We start from the raw sequence: 26,798 nt of genomic DNA, 5'->3' as shown, positions 1-26,798 counted from the left end.
ATGCATTTATTTATTAAAGCTTGATTTATTTTATTAACGTATTTTTCCGAGCATATAAAGATAATTGTGATTTATCTTATGGAATTACTTCTAAATATTATTTCCATGAAGTGATTATGATTTATATCGGTTGAGAATTTGGTTATAAAGTTATTATGCTCGGATTTGAATTTATATTTGAGACTTTATTTTTAAATGGAGTTTAGTTGGAATAAATCTCCATGTTTATTTATTGATTACGATTTGGCATTGGGAATGCCTCATTGATGATTTATTTATTTCTTTAGCGTGTGGGACACGCTGTTAATTTATACGGCTTTTTACGAAAAATCAGAGTACGGTTGGGAATCGTACCCGTAGTTTCTTTATATGTGGGACATGGGGAAGCTTTAAAGATTTATCGGTTTTAAACCGCCATACCCAGGGTCGTTATATATATATTATATTACTGGCTAGCCTATTAGTACTCCTCCCTACTTACTATGTGTTCGTAGGCGAGTAGAGAAGAGCATGGGATGCTCTAGAGTGTGGGACACTCCGACCCGAGCCAATAAGGCTCCCTTCTTTCGTATGGTGAAAGTCCTTCCCCATCTTTTATTATGATTTGACTAGCGGGGCTAGTCCGGTTTATTTTATCCAGCGGGGCTGGAATGTTTTGCACGAGTTGTGAACTTAAAGAAATACGTTTTATAAACGTTGCATGCATCGAGACTTTATATTGTAAACTTGTGGGAAAGTATAAATTTATCTTTATTGATACTTATTTATTTTGTCCACTCACTCTAACGTTTTTATGTACTTTCCCCCTGGGCCATTTGGTTTAAATTGCCCAGATCACAGTGCTGCGGACCGGCATAGGAGCGGAGGCTAGTACCACCTTTGTCATCCATTCTCAATAGGTTATTGATTAACCTACTTATTGTATTATATTCCGGGTCTGTTCCTTAGATTGCTCTGAATACTTGTTCAGAGTGGATTTATACATTTGTATAATTATGTGTGTAAGAGAGTGGTTTATTTTGGGAGGTTGTTGAACGATTAAGTTGCTGGGTTGTATTTGTTAAGATGTTTTGGTTGTGAAGTTCGATGTTTTTATTTGGAGAATTTTTGGATTGTTGCTAGGAAGCAGGGCGGCTTCAAGCGTAGAACTTAAATTATATTGAGGAGTGTTTTCAGCAGGTTTAGGGTTGCCCATTTTTAGGGGAGGTTCTGTCGAATTTTCTCGAAAAGTGGGTCCCGCAGGTCCACCTAGGAGTTAGGAGGGTAATTCCGGGGTGGGTCCTGACACTCTCTCTCTCTCTCTCTCTCTCTCTCACATCAAGAAGTTGTTGCAGACCTCACGAGGACATCAGCGACGACCTGGAAGCATGGCGTGACTATTCCTCACAAACCAAATCAATGTCATTGCAGACCTCACAAGCTCGCCGGAGATGACTTAGAGGCAAGTCGTAACCGAAACGATGCCGTTGCGTACCTCACAATCGCCGGTAACGACTTGAACGACGCGATCTACACAACAATGTCATCACAGTCTCTGGCACTTTGATGAGGGCTTCCACCACCAATATCGCCTCTTCCTCCACCTCACCTACATCTGGTGACAACGATAGGGCCCTCGGCTTCTTCATCCTCAATCGAAAATCCCAACCAAAAAGTCTCTCCCGCTTTTCCAGATGGCCTATAGGTCTGACAGCGACTACGACTACCTCTTCAAGTTCGTCTTCAACGGTGATTCTGGCGTCGGCAAATCCAACCTCTTGTCCAGGTTCATTTTGCAACGAGTTCAACCTCAAGTCTATATCCACCATCAGCGTCGAGTTTGCCACTCGGAGCATCCACGTCAATGATAAGATCGTCAAGGCCCAGATTTGGGACACCACCAGCCAAGAAAGGTGATAAGCCTTTCAATTCCATTCGTAATTGTCATTGGATTTGGTTTAGTTAGTTTATCTGGATTTAATGAATTGAATCAAGATCTATGACGTCCAAGTCTCAGCCTCATTATATGATCTTGAACTATTGAGCATTACGTATCTTGGAAATGAGGGATTCTAATGTCTATAACTATGAAAAGTTTAATCCAATGATGGATTCTAAGGTCCTCTATCACTGTTTTTTATTATTTTGTTGTGAAGGAGACGGAGTCAAATGGCCACCATTCTGATTTTGTCTTTGATTTTTGCTGTCATTGCAATTGCAGAGCTTTTGTTTTGTATAGACCTTTTTCTTTTCTTTTTGTTAGTGTTTTGCACAGCTTTTAATTGCTTCTTCTAATCGGGGAGGGGGCATATGAAGTCTTGGTATTGCTTGTGTTGTGATGTATTTTGATTGATGAATAATGAACCATTTCTTGTATGTAATTTGTTGCAATTAGTAACTCTCTATAACTGTTATAGAGGCTTTTCAACATAGTGATAGTATATTTCTATGTCTATGTTAGTAGCTTCTATTTCATTTTCATTATTTCAAGTTAGCAGCTCCGTGTAATTGTTCTAGTGGCTTTTCAATATAGTGATAGTAGCTTTATGTGTCTATGTTAGTATATTTTCAAGCTAATATCAATAGCTTTTGCTTTCAAATCAGTACCTCTTTGTAACTATTATAGTGGTTTTCTATCATAGTGATTGTAGCTTTCTGTACCTATGTTAGTATCTTTTCAAGTTGATGTCAGTAGCTTTTCTATTTTCATTTTGATTGATTTTAAGTTTTTTTTTATGTCAATAGTTTATCAAATTGGAAAATTAGGATTTTGTATGAAATTCAGTTTTCTTTACGTTGTGATTTCATATCTCTAACATTTGTTGTTTGAGATTTGTGTTACACTATCAACATGGATAATCAATTGGTTTTGTTGTTGGTGAAAGTACCTTTTTGTGTCGGTGACAATAACTTTTGTTGCTGGTGATAGTAACTTTTGTGACCTCGTTGGAAATCTCACCAACGTAGCTTTTGTTTGTGACAGTAGCTCTTGTTGCTGGTATAGTAGTTTTTGTGACCTTGCCGGAAATCTTACCAACGTAGCTTTTGTTGCTGGTGATAATAGCTTTTGTGACCTCACCGGAAATCTCACCAGCGTAGCTTTTGTTGCTGGTGATAGTAGCTTTTATTGCTAGTGATAGTAGCTTTTGTGACCTCACCGGAGGTTACCGGAAATCTCATCAGAGTAGTTTTTGTTGCTAGCCATAGTAGCTTTTGGTGTTAGTGACAGTAGTTTTTGTGGTTGCCGGAGTTTGCATGAGACTCGCTGGAGGTCGGCCGGAGTCCGGTCGAAAGTTGGTCGGAGGTCAGCCGAAGTTGACCGGAGACCTCGCCGGAGAGAAAAGAGAGAATGGTTGTTGACTTTTTACTCTACTGGCATTTATGTAAATATGTTGGTTTTTATATCCAAAATATAACACTATTTTTAATCTAGTGGTCTTATGAGGGAAAAAATTAGTTGGTGGCCTTATGACTAAAAAAACATTCAAATATGCACTTATATATAATGAACTCTTTTCTATTCTGCTTTAAAAGGCAAACTCGCATAAAAAGATTGTTTTTTTAGATAAATTAGTTCAGAAAAAGAGTTGGCTGAGAATTATGATATGGATTCAATAATTAAATATTTTTAGTTCTATTCAAGAGTGCAGCATCAAATTTGAGTAGGTATGTTCTTTTGTCATGGACTTTTGTTATCTAATTTCTATCAAACGTTATAATATTGATTTTTATTATTAATTAGCAATTTGATTATTTGATATGTATTTAATATATGATGTGGTTTAATTTAAGGAAAGAATAAAACATGTCACTTGTAAAACTTATTAAAAAAAAAAAATTAAAGCATTAGTAAAATTTTATTAAAAATAAATAAAAATTTAGCCCACCCAATTTTAAAATCCTAGCTAACAACGCCATTGGTCTTTGAGATTGGAAGTTCTTCTGCCATAAGTTTCTCTTGAGAAATCACATGGGCAAAGTTCAAGTTGTTGTGAGGTAAACAACAATTTCTGTTGCCAGCTTTTGAAATCAACTCCATTAAAAACCTCTCTGGTTTCTCAACATGAGAGTTGTTCTTAACAACATGCAGCGATTGATCCATTGTTGTTTCTGTCTTAGATTGTTAGAAATAGAGATTGTAAGAAACGGATCAATCCTCAATAAGTAAAAGTTGTTCATGTATATATATAAGACAAATAGATGAATGGTAAGGATTGCAAGTAATGGTGCAATCCTCAAAAAATAACATCACAAAAAGATAGACCAAAATATATCAACGAATCAAATATGAACTATATGTATATATTCTGATATATCTATGAATAAATTGAAAGAAAATCAAGAAATCAAATTCATAGAGTTGAATTTTCAAAGAGACTTGCTTTAGTGCAATGTCCTAAGATAGAAATACGTCCCTACACATTTGTTGTAGATCTTCATGGATGTCTGCCTTGCAAGATACAACTCCCAATCTAAGGTTTGTAGTATTTTATTTCTCATAAAATAAAAAATGGTTAATGAATTTTTGTTTGAAATTTAAAAATTTAGGATAATTTATAACAAATGCAAGGTTAGCATGATGGTTTATCTGCGACTTGAATATGGTATGGTCATTTGTTAGACAACTTTTTTTTTTTTGATAGATTTCTAGTAGTTGGATCAACTCATTCAATCATAAAGTAGCACGTCATCAAAAATGAGCCCATCAAGTTCATGTACACTCCTAAGTTGACTAAGCATGTCATCTCATCGCCACATCATAAAACATGGACCTCACATGAGTCACTTCAGCAAGTTAACGGACTCACTTAACGGAAGACTAACAGATTGGACATATTGGATCAAAATTGAAAGTGCAAGGATTTTTTTTTTTTTTTGAATAAGCAAGGATGTTTCTAATGAAATTAGAATAGCAGAAACTGAATGATTTTACCTTTAAAGTTTAGGGTAGTAATGAGTATTTATCCATTATTTTTTTGTTACATTGGAGCATGATCGAACCCTTAATATAGTCTAGTTCTAACTCAATTCTCTACTCTTCTCACCAATTGGGCTATTCCCAAACATTGAAGGAGGATCGAACCCTTGATATAGTCTAGTCTTAACTCAATTCTCTGCCCTTCTCACCACTTGGGCTATTTTCAAAGGCACTTTTATTTATTTCAAAGCATAGCAATTCTTTTTTTCCTTTGTATGTGTTTTTTTTTCTTTTAAAGTTATTTTTTTTTTCAAATGTGGATGTTTTTAAAAACCGCATATTGTTTTCAACTCGCACACAGTGTTTTCAAAATCTCGTCTACTTCTGGAATGTCACATTAATTATTATTATTTTTTATATTCAAAATCTCTATTCTAGAACCTCCACCAACCTCCACTCCAGCTATAAAATGAACGTAGACCGTCGAGTTGGTACGTACATCGCACATATCATATCTCATTCTTCTAATACATGACGGATAATTAAGATCTTGAGGAATGCCAAGATGTGAAGATGACTATTGCTGGTGGAGAGTTTAGTTATTGTTCTTATCGGATCAATGATTTACCAGAGGTATATATATCTACCGCTTTATCTCCTGTACATGTTCTCTCATGTTTATGATTTTTCTTGCTTTCATAAACCCATAATATCTTAGTGCATGTTCCTCAAAAGATTTTAGAATTTTCATATTAAGTTTTTGTTTTGTGTTTGTTGATTTTTTTTTTTTACTGCTTATCACGTTGTGATAATACAATTTCTATATTTCTATTTGCAAACTACCGACTGGGGGAAAATAAATTTCTTAAGAACCGGCCTTTATCTAGTTTAGATATTTTTACTATTTGGCTAACATGACTAAACTATTTTGGGGCATGGGATGACCATGGATTAGGGCTGTCAATGGGTCGTGTTGGGTTGGGTTCGTGTCGGGTCAAGGTATTTGTCATGTCGCAAGATACAAACCCAAACCCAACTCATTTAATAATCGTGTCAAAAATTTAAACCCAAACCCAACCTATTTGTTAAACGGGTTACCCGTTTCCAACCCGCTTAACCCATTTAATAAATGGGTTGTGTCATGTTTAACAAAATGACCAATTAAGGTTAACAATGCAACCCATTTAACTAAAAAAATGCATACATTGATTAAATTCACTAAAAACTCTACAAGACGAATAATATAAATAATTATATATAATTTATAAATAATTAAATCCAATAATTATAAAGCAAAATATTTCAAATTGTCTAATCCTATGATCAAATACTCTCAACGTCTAAAATTTCAGGATGAAGTTTAGCATAATCGGGTTATACGGGTTCACTTCGTGTTGGTGGGTTGACCGGTGGCCAACCCATTTATTAAATGGGTTAACCCATGGCTAACCCGTTTTTTAATCGTGCGCGTTCAACCCGTTTTATTTCGTGCAGGTTTCGAGTCGTGTTGTCGGGTCGTGTCGGAATTGACAGCCCTACCATGGATTGATGAACCCTTTCTCCACAAGACAAAAAGAAAAAATGTTTACCTAATTTTCAATTTTCAAATACTTAATGTCATCTTGGGTTTCTTTTGAAACACATTCTCTATTTATGTTTCCTCATTTTTATGGGTATTTCTAAGTTTTTGTCAAATATATTTATCCGTGATCTATATATTCAGATTTTCATTTATATGTTTTAAACTTTAATTCAGTTTAGTCTTTTCTATTCGTAAGATTAATTCACAACTTTTAATAATAATTGATGCAATTTAATTACTGGCAAAACTTATTTTTAAGACATTATACACATCACACGTATGTACACCAAGTTAGCAACCCCACATACATCTATTTTTAACTCAATGAGTAGTGTGAAAAAAAAAATTATACAACTTAACTAATTAATTTAGATAAATAAAAATGTGATTACCAAAAAGACTGCATATCTCCTTATTTTGATTCATAAGGAAATGTTATTACCAGAAAAGACTATATATCTTGACCTCTTTTACAGTTAACATTTTTCCTATATGTTTTATTGGCTGATAAATAAAATCACAATAAACAAAACAATAATTCCTAATTAGGCTAGGTTTCAAACTCCTTTTTAAAAAAAAAAATAATAATAATAATAAATCTGAAATGTGATTACCAAAAAGCTGCATATCTCCTTATTTTGATTCTTAAAAGAAATGTCATTACTAAAAAAGACTGTAGATCGTGACCTCTTTAGAGCATCTCCAATAAGAGATGTCAAAATTTTTTGTCAAATTTAAATTTGACAGCTGACTTGGCAAATAGCATTTTGTGGACTTCACCTCCAACCCATCTGTCAAATCCAACCCACCAACCCAACCCCTTGTTTTTTTAACTTCCCCTTCTTACTGTTGCTTTGTTCATCGTTTTGGCTGGGTTTGCAAACAAAACCCAACCCATCATCAATTATTTATTAATCAATCTTTCTCCTTCTCACTTCAGCAATCTACCGCAACTTTTCTTTTTCATTTGTCTTCCAACGACTCCTCCTCTTCATCTTTTCCCTCTGTTTCATATTGAGATCATGAACAAGTTTTTTAGTTTGAGTTTTTGGGAAGCAGATCGAGATCAGAAAGATCGTCATGGCTGGTGAGTTCTTGTTCATTTATTTTCCAACAATTCTTTTCCATCTTCTCTTCCTCATCTATCTCAATTATCTGCAGTCTAAAGTTTCTTTGAGATCGACATACAACATCAATGTCGAGAAGAGAGAGAATTTCAGATACATATCAACATGTGGGATTTTAGATCGACATCGAGAGAGAGAATTTCATATCGAAATCGAGAGAAAGCTCTAGATCTTGTCGTGATAATAACGAATCTAGCCATCTTGGATTTCAAATCGAGATCGCGAAGAAGTTTTTCGGTTCAGGTTTTTGGGAACAGACCAATTCCTTTCTGGAAGAAAAAAAAAAAAGCAATCTTTGAAGACGATGAACGGATGAAGATGAGCTATTTGAGGCATTTGACAGTTTTGAGAGATCTGTCAAATTTGACAGATTGGGTTGATATGTCAAATACACGTAGGATTTGACAAATTTGTTGGAGTTGGTTTCACAGGCCTTATGTTACCGTTGGAGCTCCACGGTAGATTTTGACACCACCGTTGGAGATGGTCTTATGTAGTTAACTTTTTTGCCATGTGTTATTCACTCAAAGAAGTAAAAATATAAGGACAAAAAAGGTAATAAATTCGAACAATATCCAATGAATCCAACCATTTTTCTATATATAAAGGATGAAAAATACTGTTTTACTGTTTCTTATAAGGGGCGGAAAAGCCCTATTTGTCCTCACTGTTCCAGGATAATATCAAGAAGGCGGAAAGGTCATTTCTGACCTTGCTCTTCTCTGCATTGGATATGGATCGGGTTTGGAATTCAGCCACTCAGATCAAGAAATAAAAAAGCTTAGTTCAAAATTTTTTTGTCCTCACTGTCTGACTACAATATGAAATTGGTGAAAAAGTTAAAACCATCACTTTGAGCTTCATGCATGTGTTTCTAATCATGTTTATTCTATTTATTATCATTTTCCTTTTCTCTTTGGTAGAAGTTATCTGGGATTTTGATTTTTCATCTTTTTTTTTTCCGCATTAAATTTTCAATGTCTGCATCACAACTATATTTTGTTTATATTTTATTGTTTTTATTCTATTATATAAACAATTGCTAAAATGGCGGAGCATGACAAAACATTTATAAATATATTCTAAATCTTACACCATCTAAAACAAAACAATAGCACATTGGTGTGGACACCCACAATATGGTATACATTCAATGTGGCTTACAGCTGTCAAACAGAAAACCAGACATGTAGATCGATTATGGTGCTGACGTGAATTATACATAACCATTGAGGCCAACATGTTTAAGGACTATTCACATATCATCTCAAAGTCAGTAAAACCCATGTGCACAAATCAGTGAACCCATGCCGCATGCTACAAATTTACTGAATACTGATTACTGAAGCCATGCCACACGGTACAGAAAACAAGATTTGCCAAACAGTAACAAAAAGGTGTTTCCTGTACCAACACTTTCTTACCCTCAAATCCCAAGTATATAGACCACAAACACAACTTCTGTCCAATTTCGGAGTCTCCATCTTTATCCATAACGACTGTTAACCCACAGCAAGGTCATCTACCCATAGTTTTCACAGTTCAAGAACTCTCCATCCTTATCCATCACCATTGTTGTCTTTCAATGCCTTTTTCACAAATATCTTCCTCCCTTTTTCAAATCATCATTGTATTTAACACATGCATGTTTTGATTATTAGACAATCTACCTTCTTTTTCAATCATCTACAATACACTTGTTTACCGGAGTGTTTGCCTTCACTCTTACATACAAAGACAGCCGTGCTGTTCTTCTTATTACTTAGATCAGTTTAATTGTTTATTGCAATTTTTATCTTTACTGAACATGCCATTTTATGGCTATCATAATTGATAGTTTCACATATCCATGGCTTTGAATTTGTTTCATTTATTTTTTTGTCCTTCTCTCGGCTTTTCCACCATTATACATCACCATTTGTATATTTGTATTAATATTTTTTAATTTTTTTTCTCTTTGGTCTTTTTATTACTTGAAGAGGTAATATCTCAAATTTCACATCATATATCTTCTGATACCATTGTTATAACCATCTACCTCATCAACTTCACCTTCATAGTTCATACTTATTCTATTTTATAAATTATCTTTGCTTTTTGTTTTCTTTCTATTTTCTACCCTAAAAATAGTTGGAACCTATGAATATATTGGTCTTGATTTTCTTTATTGTTTCATTTTACCATACCATGTTAGCCAGTACTATTTCTCCGAATTGTAACAAACAACAAATCAGTTGTAATCAAGTCGCTGTAAGAAGAACAGCGAAGCAATGGCAGTAAGTCCATTTTAAATTATCTTTGTTCCTTAACTTCAATAATTTGTGAATATTAAGCACCATTTTTGATTTTACAGAATGAAGGAAATCCAAGACCGACGTTGATCCGAAACATAAGACCCTTTTCCCTGACTTTGAAGGTTAGAGTTCGAGTGTCCAGAATGTGGAGACCAAGAAGATTCCAAAGTGACATATACGACGGCCTCCACTATCTTCTAATTGATGAAATGGTAACTTTGCTGCAAACCATATAAAATTAGTTCAATGACTTGAAAATTTGAACCAATATGCGTCTCCAATATCATTATTAATCTTTCAATCTAATTTAACACAGGGAGATACAATCCATGCCAAGATTGATGAATCTGATTATCCTCATATTGCCAACACAATGCAACAAGGAGGAATATATGACATCTCTGTGTTTCATACACGAAGGGATCCTTCCAAATGCAAAGTTGCAAATCATGAAGTCCAGCTGTGTTTCAACGAATCAACAAAATTTGAACTGGTTGAAAACGTTGTCCCTCCAATCCCAGAATATTCATTCCACCTTCTTGAGTTCAATGAATTAGCACCACAGGTTCAACAGCAACCACTGCTCATAGGTAATTTCCAAATACTGAATAAAACGCTTTTATTTTACATTAATACATTGTGCCAAATATAAAACCATACTAAAAACCTTTATTTTTTGTCCCTCTTTTTTTTTTCTTTGTTTTAATTGTAGATATCTATGGCTGCATCAAATCAGCCACTCCGGAATACCAAGTCCCTATAAAAGACACAGACAAGATGGAATCAAAGCTTGAACTCATTGTTGAAAACCTAAGGTATATTGTATCCATAATCTTTTCAACAAATAAATTTCTCAACTCTGTCATTGGATGGGTGGACTTCATGTTTTGAAAAAATGTAGGAGGGAAGATCTCAAAATATTTCTATGGGGTGACGCTGCAAGAAAATTCAATCTGGACAGTATTGGAGCATCAGGTTCAGCAATACTTGCTCTGATCACAAGCTTAAGAGTGACAAAATTCAGACGTAAGAATTTAATATACCACATTACTTTTCTTCATCAGAGCATGCCCGAATTAGTTTTAAACAATCTAATATCATCTGTTAGGTTGGCTTATCTCACCTCATGATACAAAATTTTTGTCCTCTGTGTTCAAAACAATTATATCTCTCTTTCTTCACTTCAGCTTACATTGTTATAATGTAGATATTAATTTCTTTTCATTTGAAATATGGGTTGCAATTTAAAGGGATTCAAGCTAGCCTTTTCGATTTCATTGCGATGGTTGTACAGTTTAACTATGTGGGTGGGTTGGTTAGAGTATGTTTTAAAAGACTGGTATCGGAAATTGTCAGTAGCAAACAAAGTTTTACATGTGTGCATAGTGAACTGGGTAGGACAGTTTGTATCTTTTTGTGTTCATGAATCACCTGCACAGCAATTGTTTTAAAAGACTGGTATGGGGAATTGTCAGTACCAAACAAAATTTTACATGTGTACATATGTTTTAAAATTTGAACAGCAATTGGAATGGTGAATCCAAAATTCTGTCAAAGGGTGTAGACTCTTTACGAATTCTTAGACTAATTGGCGACAGAAATAATAATTTACATCGATACATGTTAAAGTTAGCAAGACAAATTAGCAATGTATTAGAGTATGTGATTGAAATTGTTTATCCTAAATAAGTTCTATGAAGAAACTTTGCATTCTAAGGTTTATCTGTTGGGTTGGAGTCTTTGGAGGGAATTGTTTGTCATTACAGTGGAATGAAAGTCTGGGAATAAGGAGTGATTGATAGAGACATTTAACAATTTCCCTCATACTAAAGTCTTTTTGGTTCGATCAAGGCGTGTAAATGAGGGTTTTCTCTACAAGCCTCGATCGAGAGCCAAAGAAGACTTTGCTATAGGTTGCAGTAGTCTGATTTATATTTGTTCCATGCTTTGTTTAAAGTTCTTTACATTTTGTGCTGTTCGATTGATAAAAACTGTTTCAATTTCTTCATAAACAATTGGTTTCACAATTTGCAGAACAAATTCAAGCATCAAGTACAACTCACTCTTGCATACTGATAAACCCACAAATTCAACAAACACAGGAATACTAATAGCAGTAATGAGTGACTACCAAGAGTTTAAGAATCCTTGAGCTACGTGCCAAGAGCTTTTGTCTGCCACACCTTGTATTCGGCATGTTTATGAGGCTTGTCTACCACACTTTGTATTTGGCATCTCAATCTTGTCTGCCATGCTTTTTGGCTTCTCTATGCTTGTACTCTAGTTTAAATACATGTTCACTCTTGTAATCAAATACAACAATCAATTCAAGCAATTCCATTTTCTTCATGGTATCAGAGCTACTGCTTAACAGCTCTTGATCCTTTGATCTCCAAAACCTTCCCTGGGTGTATGGAGTAATTTTTCTCCATGCACCCACGGGTCTAAACCAATTGCAGCATCTCCGAATCTTTCTTCTTAGTTCAGCTTTCAATTCAACACAATCATGGCAGAAGCATCTTGTTTCAATTCCCCACCCAATCCCAACAACCCTTCTCCTCATATCTTCATCAACTTCTTCTGCTGATTGCAGCATCTATGACTTAGTTCAATCTCCGATGAACCATGCCGGAGCAGCGTCCCGATGAACCATGCCGAGCCATGCCAGAGCAGCGTCTCCGATGAACTATAACAAGCTGACTCCCTTTTCTTTCTTGCACTTCAATCCCAGCTCCATCCCATCGTCTGCAGATTTGAGGGGCCCTTTGGGTTTGTGCGTCTGCGGTACAGTGGATTTACTCTTCTCTCAAAATTCAACCTGTTGCACACTACTTCAATCTCTCTCATCTTTGGAGTGTGTCAACTCTTCTGCTGCTTCTTCTCTGTGTTTTCAGCCACTGTGTTTATGTCTACTTCTTCTCTGTTTTCTCTCCAATCTAGCCACTGTTGCCGATATCTTTACCGAAGTACTTCTCAAGCATTGCTTTGCAAATCTTAGTTCCAAGTTCCAAGCTGCTTGCTCCTCATCACCGCATCAGCTTGCGGGGGATAATAAGAGTACCTCTCAACGATCAGACAAAACATGCAAAAGACATTTAGGAGTTCAAGACCACAATTTGTATTTGGCATATCAATGTTGTCTGCCACGCTTGTTTAGCACATCTCTATGCTTTGTAGTCTATATATTTGTTATCCTTTGTAATCAATCAATTAATCAAGCAAGTTCATTTCTCTTCATGGTATCCACTACTTGGGTCTGGAAGTCCATGCTTGCCCACTCTCATTGAGCTCACATTTCCTTTTTTATCTCCATTCTGTGGCCTGCAGATTTGAGGGACCCTTTGGGTTCGTGCGTCTGCGATGCACACTAGCAACTCATCTACTTACTGCCAATCTTCCCTTCAGTACTTCTTGGGTCTGGAGTCCATGCTTGCCCAATCTCTCTCCTTTTCTTGTCCAGCCGGTGCATGATGTTCCTCCCTTGCTTCTCTGTTGTTTTTGTTTCTCTTCCCTACTTTTTCTTTTGCTTTATTCAAGTCTCTTCCTCACTTTGCTTTGTTCGTATCTTCTCGTCCCTGACAGTAGTCTGTTTATCTCAGTCCACCTCTATCATATATATATCTCCTCTGCAGCAAACTTTGCTAAGATATTTCACAAGAGTCTTACGGAGCATACTTATCAACTAAGTTCCAATCTGATAGCTCGATTACCGACCTTCAGCTTGCGGTGGCGTAATAGCAGTAATGAGTGACTACCAAGAGTTTAAGAATCCTTGAGCTACGTGCCAAGAGCTTTTGTCTGCCACACCTTGTATTCGGCATGTTTATGAGGCTTGTCTACCACACTTTGTATTTGGCATCTCAATCTTGTCTGCCATGCGTTTTGGCTTCTCTATGCTTGTACTCTAGTTTAAATACCTGTTCACTCTTGTAATCAAATACAACAATCAATTCAAGCAATTCCATTTCTCTTCAAATACCAAGCTGAGTAAGTTGTTTGACCACACCTAAACAACTATATTTCTCACACAAAACAATAGTGTTTTAATTCAGTCACTAAATTCCAGGTTCTCCAAGCCAGGAGACAGGGTAAAGACAATTCCTCCTCCAACCAAGCGATTAACACCAGAACAAGCCAAACAACAAACAACAATGACAGTCTCACAACTCAATGCATTGGATCCAGATGTATATACGGTATGAAAAGACAACATTTATTTCCGTTTTCATTTCAACAATCACACAGCTTCTAATCTTCAATTTATATTGTACAAGGAGGTCTACTGTACGGCTTCTATCCGTAGATTCTCCATGCATAGTGGTTGGTGGTACAAGGGTTGCTCAAGTTGTCATAAACAGCTCAAAAAAGAGAGGATGCCACTGCATTAAGCTGTATTGACCATGACACACAGATTCCTCTTCCATGGTAATCCTATTATAATTTTCAGACATTACTGTTTAAGATAGTAGATATATGCCAGTCAATGCCAATCGATATTAACCAATCTGATTCCATAATTTAATTTTAAAGCTTTAGGTATAATTTGCTTAGTCTAAATTTTATGGCAATTTCAAATATTAGTGTTTTAAACATTAGCCAATTGAAAATCAATCCCAATCAATGTTAACCAATCTGATTGAAATAAGTCACCATCTATACTTTTGATTTTAAAGGTGGTTTGTGTAAATGATTTTCTTAGTTTTCAAATTGCTATTATAATGGTTACTTCAAGAGTTGGCTAAGATTTAGTATCTGCTGAGGCCTTTAAGTATTGTAATAGCAATATAATTTTTTTCCAAATGTGATTCAGTGGTGTGTTCAAATGGTAGAGGAAGAAAAGGAGTAATAGATATGAGTTTGGTTTGGAGAGTAGGGATTGCAGGTTCAGAAATTTGTGTTTTTTGCTGTTGTGTTCTTCTTCTTTTAGTTTTGTTTGTGCTGGGGTTAGAGATATAGGTATTTGAGTGGAATGGTTTTATCAATTTTGGTAACTTAAGAACTTTGTATCAACTTTGGTGTTATATGACGATCATAATGAGAACGTATAGGGATGTGATGGTGGGATTATATATATATATATATATATATATATTTGGTAATATGATATTATAAGCAGCAGCAGCATATTAATTGTTACTATTGTAAGAAGCAAAGATTTTCACTATCTGCAATCTACAGTGTGTCAAAATTTTTATTAGCAATGTGTTTCCAAAGAGGCAATCTTTGTCAAGTTTAGTCATGTTATTCATTCAAGTCACGTCTTCTAACTTGAATTTGAGTTTAGGTTTGGTTTCTCCAATTTTGGTTATAGTTTTGAGTTTAGCATCATGTTCTCGACTTTGTCTTTTGATTGATACAGATTGTGATCTTTTGAGTACTTTGTTTGTCCTGCACTTTGCGATTTTGATGGTTGATTGAAAAATTAAAAGATAGAGATTTCAGTTTTTTTTTTTTTTTTGGTTTAAAAATTTTCAATTCCTTTTATGTTCTTTTTTTTCTTTCTGGTTGGTCAGTTTGAATATATACTATATATACATGAGCGCTAGAAACAGAGTATTAGAAATTTCAAAGAAAATTACGGATTTGGAAACAAAGATCTCATTAACTTTCATTAAACGAAATAATCTGATACGATTGGATGACTGTATAGAAATCTAATTAACGAAATAAATAGAAGTTATTTGGCTGTTCTTGGACATTGATTGTTAATGTTTAGAGATATTGTGCAGTTTTGTTCAAAATCTACAAATCGCTATGTAACAATGTGATGACTAAATGATGATCTCTTGGTTGTGTTTTTGACAGCTTAAGGATTAATTTTCAAATTTGACTTAGTGTGAAGATGTCCAAAAGGATTAACTGAAAAATAACCTTAGTATGTGAGGAATGGTTATGACCATGGACTATAATTTAAATTATGTCTGGACAAAATTGCTAGATACTTTTCCCATTTGTTTGTCTTTTTACTTTTTTGTCGTTCATTTCTTATGTACAATACCTTTTCTGCTCTCTTTACAGGTATAGAGTGGAGATGACAATTTATGACAAAACTAATCAAGCTACAGTCATGATCATGGGAACAGAAGCAGAGCAACTGTTTGGGATCAGCTGTAAAATTTGGTTAACAAACGATTCTACCCACACATGAAACTGTACCAGAAGAAATGGAAAAAGTTATTGACCAAACCTACCTATTTCTGATAAAGGTGAACTCTTATGGTCAATTGCTGGTAACAAACATCTTCCCAAATGACCAAGCTGCTCCATCATCAACACAAGCTGAACCAAATACTGCCACACCAGATCGCCTCTCATATCAAAGAAAGAGAATGACTGAAGGAAGCAGCAGAGCATTGTTCATTTCAGATTCTGAAAAAAGGATGAAGAGGTATATATTAAATCCTACCTACACTATCAAATTTTAAATAACTTATTTTACGCCTTCTTAATCCCTACAATTATTAATTTTATTATTCATTCATCTATTAAAAATTTACAACAACTTTAAAATAATACTTTACCTAAATTATATAACGTACCTTATCGTGAACATTAAATACTCTCTCCTTAATTTGCTTCCCAATATTTCTAACCACATCTACTTCTGGTTAAAGTGATGCGCAGAACAAGCACACTACCACAGTAGTGTCCTCATCAACATCATTATTCCCAGAGAAAGAACAATATGAAAAAAAACCGACTGAGTGAACCTATTTCACTCTCTTTTGTATCTTTTTGGACACGCAACAGAGTGATCAGTTTTCAATGCATCTGAATGAATGTCATTCACTGCATTTTGTTTATCTGCAACTATTGTAATTTAACTTTTTGGACAAATGCAGCAAACTGATCAGTCAAAATCCTTTGTACGATTGGAGTAATTGCTAGACTAAGTTACAAAACTAGCAATTTTTGTTATAACTCCAATTAAGCAAAGTTGAAACTCAATGTAATATATGTCTGTAAAATGTCTTTTACTCTTCGAACAATGTATGACACATTATATTTCTGATTTCATTCCTTTAATTTCATTGCACTGTTTATTTTAAATTTTGTTTATATATTTTCAAGTTACAAATATTGATATTCCATTCTGTTCCATTCTTCTCTCTACAACAGTCTAATATATTCATCATTCATCACATCATCTGTTTCCATATCTACTCATTTAAACTAACCATCAAATTCAATTATATACCTTTGTTTTTATATATCCAATGCACTCATTCACTCATAGCAATCTCTAAACAACACTTTGCTGACATTCTAACCATTTATTGCAGCATGATTGAAAATTCTAATTCAATTCTTTTGTAACACACATTACTTAATCATTATTACATAAATTTTCAGATTCAGCTTTCATAATGATGGATTCTGTGCTCCAAGCTACTATCATACATTCAAAAGATAACGATTCATCTATAAACCTATATGTAATGCAATTAGAGATAAAACTATATGTTTACAATTTCTTAGTTTCTTTGATTGGTTTAGTTTTCTGCAGTGGAGCTTTTAGTTTTTTTATTTTATTTATTTTATTTTATTGATATAGGAACAATAAGGTTCAGTATATAGAGCTGAGTAACTAGGTAGCTATTGTCAAATTTGAACAATGTGATGGTTTTATTCTGAGAGTCGTGATTTGAACAATGCGATATAATTATAAGAGCCAGGATTTGTCCAGAGCATCAAGGTCAGCCGCCAGCATTAATACCAAAAAAATTATAAGGGCTATCCTTCAAAATTTTTATTTGTTTTAAAATTGAACTATCTCTTTGTATGAATCATTTCATTTTAAAGATCCTTTTTTGTTTGAAATATGTGAATTCGGAATCTAATTATGAACATCAATACTATTTTGATTAAGCTTTAAATACTTCATTGTTGTTCATGTTGTTGTATTGGTTTTTGTTTTGATAACTGTGTGTATGGAACTGTCATCGGTTGATCTGCAACTGGTTAGAGTGAAGGTTCAGCTGATTAACTGTTAAGTTAGGACGAAAGAGGCTAAGGTTCTAAACTTCGTTGTGCTCTAAGGCTGCACTTTTGTATAACAGGTCTGTTTTATTAAAATTAAAGTTGAACTTTGTTTTTTAAAATATATGTAGTGATCAACTGATAAAAATTGAAATTTCATTGTCGGATTTTATTTTTAACTCCTCATACAACTATTTCTTCTCTACAGGAATTTGTCACTGAAGAGAATTGTGCTAGACCAACCAGGTGAGGGTTCTGTACTCTGATCGTGATAATTTCTGTTTATTTTGTTTTTAATCTCTCAAGTTGATTGTTTTCTAGAAAAAGCAATCCTAATTTTGAATAAACTTAATAGTCCAAAAATCATCATGATTTTAGACAATATTGTTAATCAATTCAATCTAAATCGATTAAGAAAAAGCAATCCTATTTTAGACATAAACTTAATAGTCCAATGAACTTTCTGCTGTATTCTTGGAGGGTGAAAGCAAGAACAGAGGAAAGACCTCTGTGTTGTTTGAAGATTTGATAGTTTAGGTTTGGATTAGGTGCGAAAGACCTCTGTGTAACAATTTCTCCTTCGTCGATGAAGGGTACTTGCGCTTATAATACTGAAGGCTTTGGATCTTCCCGGAAAATCTCAATAGAGAAGTTGATTCAATATGAAGTCCAATACTAAAGCCTTTGGATCTTCCCGGAAAGTCTCAATAGAGAAGTTGATTCAATATGAAGTCCAAACATCTGCTTCACTTCAATCATCACTTTTTCTCCATTTCATTCATAATAGTCAACCCGCAGCAACGCGTGGGCGATCTTGCTAGTGTTAATTAGAACATCAACCACTAACCCTCTCGGACCTACCACCCTTCATTCCTTGCCCTATTAATTCATCTCCCTGTAAATGAATTGTACCATTCACAGAACAAACCAATTGTTTAACTAGCATCTTTTGTGAGTAAGGGAGTTATATATATATATATATAATATTATATATATATATATCAGTCCGTCTCCCCTACGGACGTCCGTACCTTTTCTTAGATACGGATTTCCCGGTTTCCCCCACTTCTGGCACATTTCACATCTTAACCGTTCAGTTTTAGGTCATAATGTATAGATCACCTCTACAAAATTTCAGCCAATTTGGTGATCGTTAAGCATCCAAAACTGCAATTTACCATTATAATAGAACGGTTCCGGTTTGACAGATTCGGTCCGTTGTGTAAATTGCAATTTTGGATGCCTTAACGATCACCAATTGGCTGAAAATTTGCAGAGGTGATCTATACATTATGACCTAAAAACTGAACGGTTAAGATGTAAAAATGTGGCCGGAAAGTGGTCGAAAACAGGAATCCGTACCGAAATTTCGGTATGAACGTCCGCACCTGAGAAATATCCTAATATATATATTATTTTTATTTCTGAAGTGAGAGATGACTATGGAAATGGAGTTCAGGTCTGGAGTGGACGACGCATGGTATGCCGTCAAAATTTATACGGAAGACAATAGTGCGGAACGGCTAACAGTGAAGTTTTGCAACTTTGAAGACGAGTACGACGAAGTGTACGAGGCCCAGGACCTAACGTCAGCTAACCACATGACGAACTTCCTGTCGAGGTTCAGGCTTGTGTCTATTCAGGTGCAGGACTCGGAATGCCCGAACGTGGTGGAGGGCATGCTCGTGTGTGCCGCCGTTTCTGTTACACCCGACAATTGCCGCTTCTATGATGCTGTTGGAACCGGGTGAGGATTTCACGCTCATTAATATACTCTACGGTTTTCTCAAATTAATTTGATGAACAACCATAAAACATTGATTGTGATTTTGAATCATTAGGTGAAATGTAAGAAGCATCGAAGTGTGGAAGGAGAAGAAGAATGCCTATGCAAGTTCGTTCTATTCTGGAAACATTGGCCAAAGGGTGGAAGCCTTACGACTCAAGCCGTCAGAGATATCTGTAGAGTCCAGCCTCGGACGGAAGAAGTAGATCCACTTCTTGCCTTGTTTCTACAAACGACAAGGAGTAGGATCCAAACTAATGATCGAGCCTTGTTCCTCTTGCTACCTCTTCTACAGTACCTCATGAGGCCTCTTCGAAAGGTTTGTAGTTTGTACATATTTCCTTAAGTAGCGCTTAATTTGTACATATTTCCTTAAATCTTCAGAATGTTTTCTTAATACTTCACTATTTTTCATGACGTAGGAATAAGGGAAAAATGGAGTGAAAGGGACTAGAATGTGGAAGAGGTTTCATACAGTGACAGACGCAGAAACTTCTGACATGGGGGCCGAAAAAATGAATTAGATCAATATTATTCATTCTTTGTCAATAGAATGGTGAATAGTAAGGAGTAGCCTATTAGATTCCACGAGTTTATGAACCTATTTAACTATGAAAAAAAATATTTTTTGAGTTTTTTCTTCTTTCTTTTTATAGTGGAATATAAAAAATTATTTGAAATAATCTTAAAAACTAATAGAATTTTATTTATTTTAATTTTTTAAATAATTAAAATAAAATCAATTACCCAATACCATTTTTTCAGTTATAACTTATGAGTTCGACTCATGAAATATTAGTTATAACATTTGAGTTGTTTATCTGATAAAAAAAAAAATCAAATTAATTTTCTATTCAAATGAAAATTTTACAATCGTGCTGTTTGGCTCCAATTTTGTTGTAGCTGGTCAACAGTCCTTTTCTGCTCGGGCGTGCCAGCACCGTTCGGGTGCGGTCGTCGGGGTGTCCCTTGACCTGACTTCTTTCAAGCGATTGTGGACGAGGAGAGCACCAACCTCGTCGTGGGATTCTTTGTGCCTCATGGTGAGGACTTTTGCTGAGCTTCTTCAAAATCACAATCGATACTCGATGTTGTAGATCGAGCAGAGCGAGAACCACTAGGAAGTGAGGAGAACTTGCTAAAGCGTGACTTTAGCTTGGCTGGGTTGCTAGGGCGTTGTCCTTGCTTGGCTGGTTTGGGTTTGGTGGCACTGAAAGTCGGCTTCTGAGAAGACTAGGACTAGGAGTGTGATCACCGGTAAGAGAAAGAGAATGAGAGGAGTTGCTCTTAGAGAGGTTGCTCTAGAGAGAACTTAGATCATCTTAGAGATGTTTTGATGTTGTGAATGTGTGTTTTGTGATGAATTTGTAACCTCTATTTATAGGCCACCATGCCAAAGCAGTTGGCATTAAACAAATGATAGTGGAGCACTAATTGGAGATAGTGGAGGTGGAGGTGGAGCACTAAATGGAGATAATGGAGGTAAAAATGATGAATTTTGGAGTGATTTTGAATCACTTTCGGCTCCTTTATTCCTTCAATTATTTATCCAACAAGACTTCAAAATGAGCCTTCGACTTCTTCATAAAAAATGTTCCACTATGAGTCTAGATCATCCTGGTAAAATTTCAGAATTTATTTCCATGTGGTTGGGCCGGAAATGCTGCTGGACCTCTTACAGGTCCAGTTTTCCAGTTTTGCTTCTGTAAAAGATTGGACTGATTGTTTGAAGGCCTTCCACTCAAATCTAGCTCTGGCACTCTTCATAAGAAATGATCATTGGGCTTTCTAGATTTAATCTGGAAAGTTTTAGCTCATTTCGATTTCATTTGGTTAGTTTTAGCTCCTTCCTTGTTTAGCTCAGTTTCTCCTAGCCGAAGTAGGAAAATGTGCTAAAGTTGACTTTTCATACTTCCATAGTAGGCTTTATTTAGCCTCTAAATATATATTTCGAACTTGTCGACAATATATAGCTTGAGCCACTGACATTGGCTCAATTTCTCCAAGACGTGCCTTGTCAGGCCAAAATGCTCATTTTGGGTCCAAACATTGCCCCCAGACCTCGAAGTCAAAGGTCTTCGTCTTGACTGAAGAGGTCTTGAATCAGCACTACTCTTATAATGTTGTTGAATCAACACTATTCAAAGGTCTCCGCAACAGGCTTGGTACCGGCTTAAAATAACTGTCTTGACTGTTTCCAAAGCCACTTGTACTTGCTTGACTGTTTCCATATAGGCCTCTAAATAGGCCATAAAGCTTGAATGCCACTACTAATTGCCTTTGTCATGAACTGACGCTTCCTTTGCCAACTTTATTGCCCCCATGTATCTGATCTCTGGTATGCAGTGAATTGGTGAAAGTTGGACAGGTTGTAGGAGATCAGAACTTTAGCCTGCCCTCATGTGAAGGAGACTGCTTTTGATCGCGAATGAGGATCCTTCTCTTCCTTGGTGGTTGCTTCGCCATGTGTATAGCAACAAGTATCTGCCTTGTTCGCTGGCTCTCTGTTGATTTTCTCAAATGTTGGAGTTGGAGCCGCTTTCCTGGCTTGATCAAGGCCTATAGTACTTGGCGACATAAGATGTAAAATAGCAAACTGTTTGCTGTCATTTAATCCTTTGCGAGTCTTATGCCGAAGAGGATGATTGGATCATGGCTATCGACATCATGACGTGTGACCTAGTGAAACCACCATACTTGCTGCAACTTTAGCATCTAAAACCGCATCGGTTTTAATCATGTTTTAATTAAAAAACATCAAGCCACTATGCTGGCCCTGCGGTGGTAAGAAAAGGTGGAATATCTTCACTGTCGCCTTAGATGCGATTCTCAAGATGGAATAATGATTCATTAATTATCAACCAGGGCCACTCACTGGCCCAACTAATAAATTAATCACCAAAATATCTGAGCTATAAATCGAGGTGTAATGGAGAAGTAATCCTTGCGACCTAGAAATGGCATCCAAGAAACCATTCGTTATCGATCAGGCAGATGAAATCACTGAGAAAGCCGCATTCAACTGGCGGACTAACATGAGTATTCGATGTAGACGTCAGACCGGAGAGGAGAGAAGCCGACTGATGGGCTTTGGTGGCGATGATAGTCAAGCAGTCTGGGTCCCACACCTCGCGATCGTTTGCCAGATGATGCTATGGCCTATTATGGGCTTCCCATCCGCCGTCCCATAGTGGCTCTTCGGCAGGTGCCTGGTGATTTTAGCAGTTGGGGACCAAGGAAGAAAGTGGGCTTCTGGCCTACCGTCGTCCCGAGGAAAAGGTTTGGTATCAGGAGGTCCGAGCGAGAGATTTGGCCCGATGGGATGCGGTGGGTATCACCCAAACCATCGATCTATGCTTCTGTCTTCCCCATAATACTAGCGCTGCACCGCTAGCCGCCGCTCTTTGCTTCTGGAACACCTCCAGCAATACATTCGATTTCCGGTTTGGGCAGATGAGCATAACTCTGCTGGATGTTCTTACCATCACGGGGTTGCCCATTGACTTTGACCCCTATGTGCATGGTCAGTTTGATGGCATTCAATTTTCTTTGAGAATGGATATGACTGGTCGAGGGCATCACAGCAAATCCTACCCATTCTGGCGCACTATTACTGCACCCAGCGTGACCATACAGGAGGTATCGCATTCCTGGAATTCTGGCTTTGCAAATTTATCTTTTGCACTTCTTCCAACAAACCTACTGGGCCCTGGAATTCTCTGGCCACTGCTCTCTACAATGGTATTTGCGTTGGCCTTGGGCAACCTGTATTGGGTGCGTTATATCGCTCTCTTTATAGAGCCGTAATGTGCCCATTTGATACCGACATTAGTGGCCCTTCTGGATCCTTGCCTTTTGGCTGCAGATTTATTTCACTCTCTTCCGTCGCGGCGATATTCCAAAGGAACCTCCAGTTATTCCCTTTTGGGGAACTGGCTTTGCCGCAATGTAAGGTATCGAGCTCCACCCTACTCCGAGTGTTTTATTTACTTGTACTTGCTGGGAGAGATGCCGGACCCAAAAATAGTCCTTTCTAGGCGATTCCCTCCTCCCCTTGATGATGGCTTTCTGCCCAATGGACGGGATCATAGTGAAAGAGCCCTCCTGGCCTTTCGTCGCGCCATCTCCTGCTTGGATATTCGTCTTGCCACTGATCGTAAGTTATGAGCTCTACGCCCCTAACCACTTTGCTCGCCAATTTGGGTTGGCCCAGTTGGTACCTGACCTCTGGTTGATTCTGCCAATTACTACACCTCTTGGCGGAGATTAGCCCCGCCTGGGTCTGCCCCTTTCAGAGTCAGTTTACTTTGATAGTGATTCCCCTTGGGTCAGAGCGCTATACCCCTCAACGATGTCGATGATGACTATGCTGATTGGTGGAAAGAAGTGTCAGTGAACTGTTGGGACCTGCCATGACGAACTCTTCGTCCTGATCTTTCGTGGCATGAGTAGCCTGGTCCGGAGGACCGCGAGATTCTTGAGCGCTTCTCCAAACCTGCAGAACAACCCCGCGACCTATTCTACCTTCTCGCTTATTGCGTCCAGGGATACAAATCCACGAGCCTAGGGCAACAGTAAGTTTTTGTCTTTCTTCACCATTCATTTCCTTGTGTTGATTTTCCTGCTCTTATTCCTGAGTGTGTTTTGCAGCAAACTACCAGGAGCAGGACAGCCTCTGTTCAGGCCGGGAAACAAAAGGCAATAGCAGAGGAGACTTCTGAGGGAGAGTCTTCACATGATGAAGATCCTGCTGGGTAATTTGGTTAAGAACGATCCCAAACTTGTATATTTGGTGCTTCCCCCTTTTGAGTTATGACTCTTTTCTCGTACAGGCCACTGCTGTCTTTGCTTGCAAACGCGATCGAGCTCAATTCGTCGAAGAGAGTTTTGAAGATGACGAACCTCTGGGAATGCGACTGGTAAACTCCGACCCCGTCTTATCCTATTTAAATTTTAAAATCTGGGCAGGATTTTTACTATGTATCTTTTGACAGGTCCGTCAAAGGACCACTGATCCTTCTTACCTGAGCGAGGCTGGACCCTCAGCCACTGCAAAAGAGCCAATTCTCCTAGTTCAAGCATCAACTAACCCTGTGGCACCTCTCCCATCTCCCACTACAGAGTATCTGCAAGGTCCTACCATTCTATAACGATCTCTGATGACGACTCCTCGGAGGATGAAAGCGTGGAAAGCCACTCTGAGACTTCTGCCGCTTATGAGGAACTGATGACGACAGAGATTCTCGCGGTACTAGAGATTCAAGAGGTGAATGAGGCATGGCCTCTTCCTCTTGGTACTACGTACCGATATTGACCCGACAGCTCGAGAGGTAAGCCACTATTTGGCCAATACTTTCCATTTCCCTTTAGATCCAACCCTGCTCTCTGACATTTCTGAACCTGATCAGGATTCTGTTTGTATCGAGGAGGTGGCAACAAACACTGAGGGTCCTATCAGCGGGACAGTCGCCCAGAGATGGAAAATGATACTGACGGTGGGGGTTCCCCCAAGTCTCGCAAATAAATGAGACAACCGTCGAAGCCGAGGGCCTGTGCTTGAATCTGCTCCACATGCCCATGGTGAACCGCGAGTTGAGTTTCCAGATTCCCCTGCGGATGAAGGGATAGACCAACCTATTGAAGATGAAGAAACTGAAGAGCTGTCCACCCTTTTGCATTGGTGGTTCGTGATCCTGTGGCGCATCCACCACCTCCTCCTACCAGATTCGAGAGATTGATGAGGGTGTTGGAGGTAACTCCTCCTTCTGCTGTGGATGAGGCTAAGATGGTGCTTCACGAACATCTGGGTCCTCGGGTATTGGAGACTGACATCCTCCCGCGAGTCTTGGAAGCTTAAGGTATCTTCGCCAGGAGAAGGTATTGACCCTGCAGCAATTTAGTGCTATTGATGATCTGTTGAATGAACTTGATATGGCCCGCCGACGTCAATCGGCCGCGAACGCCCAGGCTCGGGATGCTCAAGAGGCTTTAATAGTGTCTCTCGAGAAATGGACATCTCCCGCGATATTTTAAATGAACGATCCATCCGCCTGCGGGAACTACAAATCCAAAGGTCCGACTTCAGACTTCAAATCGAGGACCTCCAAGCCCATTTAGCCTTTGTTGAGAATGCGATTGTTGCAGAAGAAGCTCAACTCATGAGCCTTTGACTGCTTCTGAAGAAATGGGCCGCAACCTGGCCCGTATCAGAGATCGGGCCACTCAGGCCGAAGCTGGTGCTATTGAGGCGAAACGCCACGTGGAGGAACTTTGTTTGAAATTGAGCTTTGCAGGCCAATCTTTGTAGGCCCCCTCATAAACTGGTCGGTCTCCTCAAATGCCAATAATCTCTTCTTTTAATAGCTAACTCCTTAAAAACCGCTCCTCACATGCTACTAGTCCTTTTTTCCCGAGATTTGGAATCACTAATCTCGATTTACTGACATCGGTTTGACTCTTTAACCATCCATCCAAGGGTGGGGATTTTCCTGAAGTCCCTTTAAATAGTTGTATTTTGGGCAAGGAATACTCACAAATTTTCTGAAACATTCAAGAAATGGCCTTTCAGTCCTTGCTTCTCTTTCTCCTTCTTCACAAATCTTCCCCTCATGAAATGACCTTTAGCCTCTAAATTTTAGGCTTTATGGCGTAATCTTAAGCCTGGGTTAGGCCTTATGGCGTAATCTTAGGCAACCCCTTGTTTCAATCTGGAATCTTGCAACAACAATGCCAGGCTTCAGATTGGTTTAGAAACACGAGGGGGCTCCGAGTGTGAGATCCACGATCATGCGAGATCATCTTTATTAGGATCCCCCACTTGGAGCAAATCGGGGAAGGGAGGGAAGCCAAGTTGAGGTTCGTCTTTCCTCCTCTGTTTCCTTCCTTCTGGACCAGGCCCGTGTTGTGCCCTCCAGATGGAAGAGGCTTTGGTTCTCACCTCCTTCTCCCCCTTTCTCTTCTTGATAGAATCTTGGAGGGATGAGAAGGGATGGACTCTTTGAAGGAATGGGTTCAAGCTACAGAATGGCTGTTCCTGTACTTCATGTCCAGCTAATGGTGGTTACCAAGGCTAGAGGGGTGCAGAGACTCAAGCTGATATTCGTTCCTTCACTCTCTGCCCCTCCAGGAGATA

At 37.6% G+C, this 26,798-nt stretch overlaps 2 protein-coding genes across 3 annotated transcripts; both read left to right on the top strand.

The window, feature by feature from the left end:
* Positions 1 to 8,437: 8,437 nt before the first annotated feature.
* Positions 8,438 to 16,016, top strand: LOC112190661 (replication protein A 70 kDa DNA-binding subunit B). Of its 2 annotated transcripts, none has more exons than XM_024330127.2 (11): positions 8,438 to 9,123; positions 9,801 to 9,882; positions 9,960 to 10,112; positions 10,217 to 10,490; positions 10,613 to 10,715; positions 10,802 to 10,926; positions 11,935 to 12,004; positions 13,876 to 13,887; positions 13,967 to 14,096; positions 14,175 to 14,325; positions 15,919 to 16,016. In XM_024330127.2, the coding sequence occupies exons 2-10, from the start codon at positions 9,877 to 9,879 to the stop codon at positions 14,286 to 14,288; spliced, it is 987 nt and encodes a 328-aa protein (XP_024185895.1). In that variant the 5' UTR covers positions 8,438 to 9,123; positions 9,801 to 9,876; the 3' UTR covers positions 14,289 to 14,325; positions 15,919 to 16,016. The 2 variants fall into 2 exon arrangements, with proteins under 2 accessions (XP_024185895.1, XP_040369883.1); XM_040513949.1 differs by lacking the exon at positions 8,438 to 9,123 and adding an exon at positions 9,569 to 9,587.
* Positions 16,017 to 19,328: 3,312 nt separating this feature from the next.
* On the top strand, positions 19,329 to 19,872 carry LOC121051268. Its single transcript, XM_040513452.1, has 2 exons — positions 19,329 to 19,627; positions 19,737 to 19,872. The coding sequence occupies exons 1-2, from the start codon at positions 19,329 to 19,331 to the stop codon at positions 19,870 to 19,872; spliced, it is 435 nt and encodes a 144-aa protein (XP_040369386.1).
* Positions 19,873 to 26,798: the final 6,926 nt, after the last annotated feature.

Source organism: Rosa chinensis, chromosome 2 (assembly GCF_002994745.2).
Source record: "Rosa chinensis cultivar Old Blush chromosome 2, RchiOBHm-V2, whole genome shotgun sequence".
Taxonomy (NCBI): domain Eukaryota; kingdom Viridiplantae; phylum Streptophyta; class Magnoliopsida; order Rosales; family Rosaceae; genus Rosa; species Rosa chinensis.
This window is presented reverse-complemented; position numbering and strand designations above follow the sequence as displayed.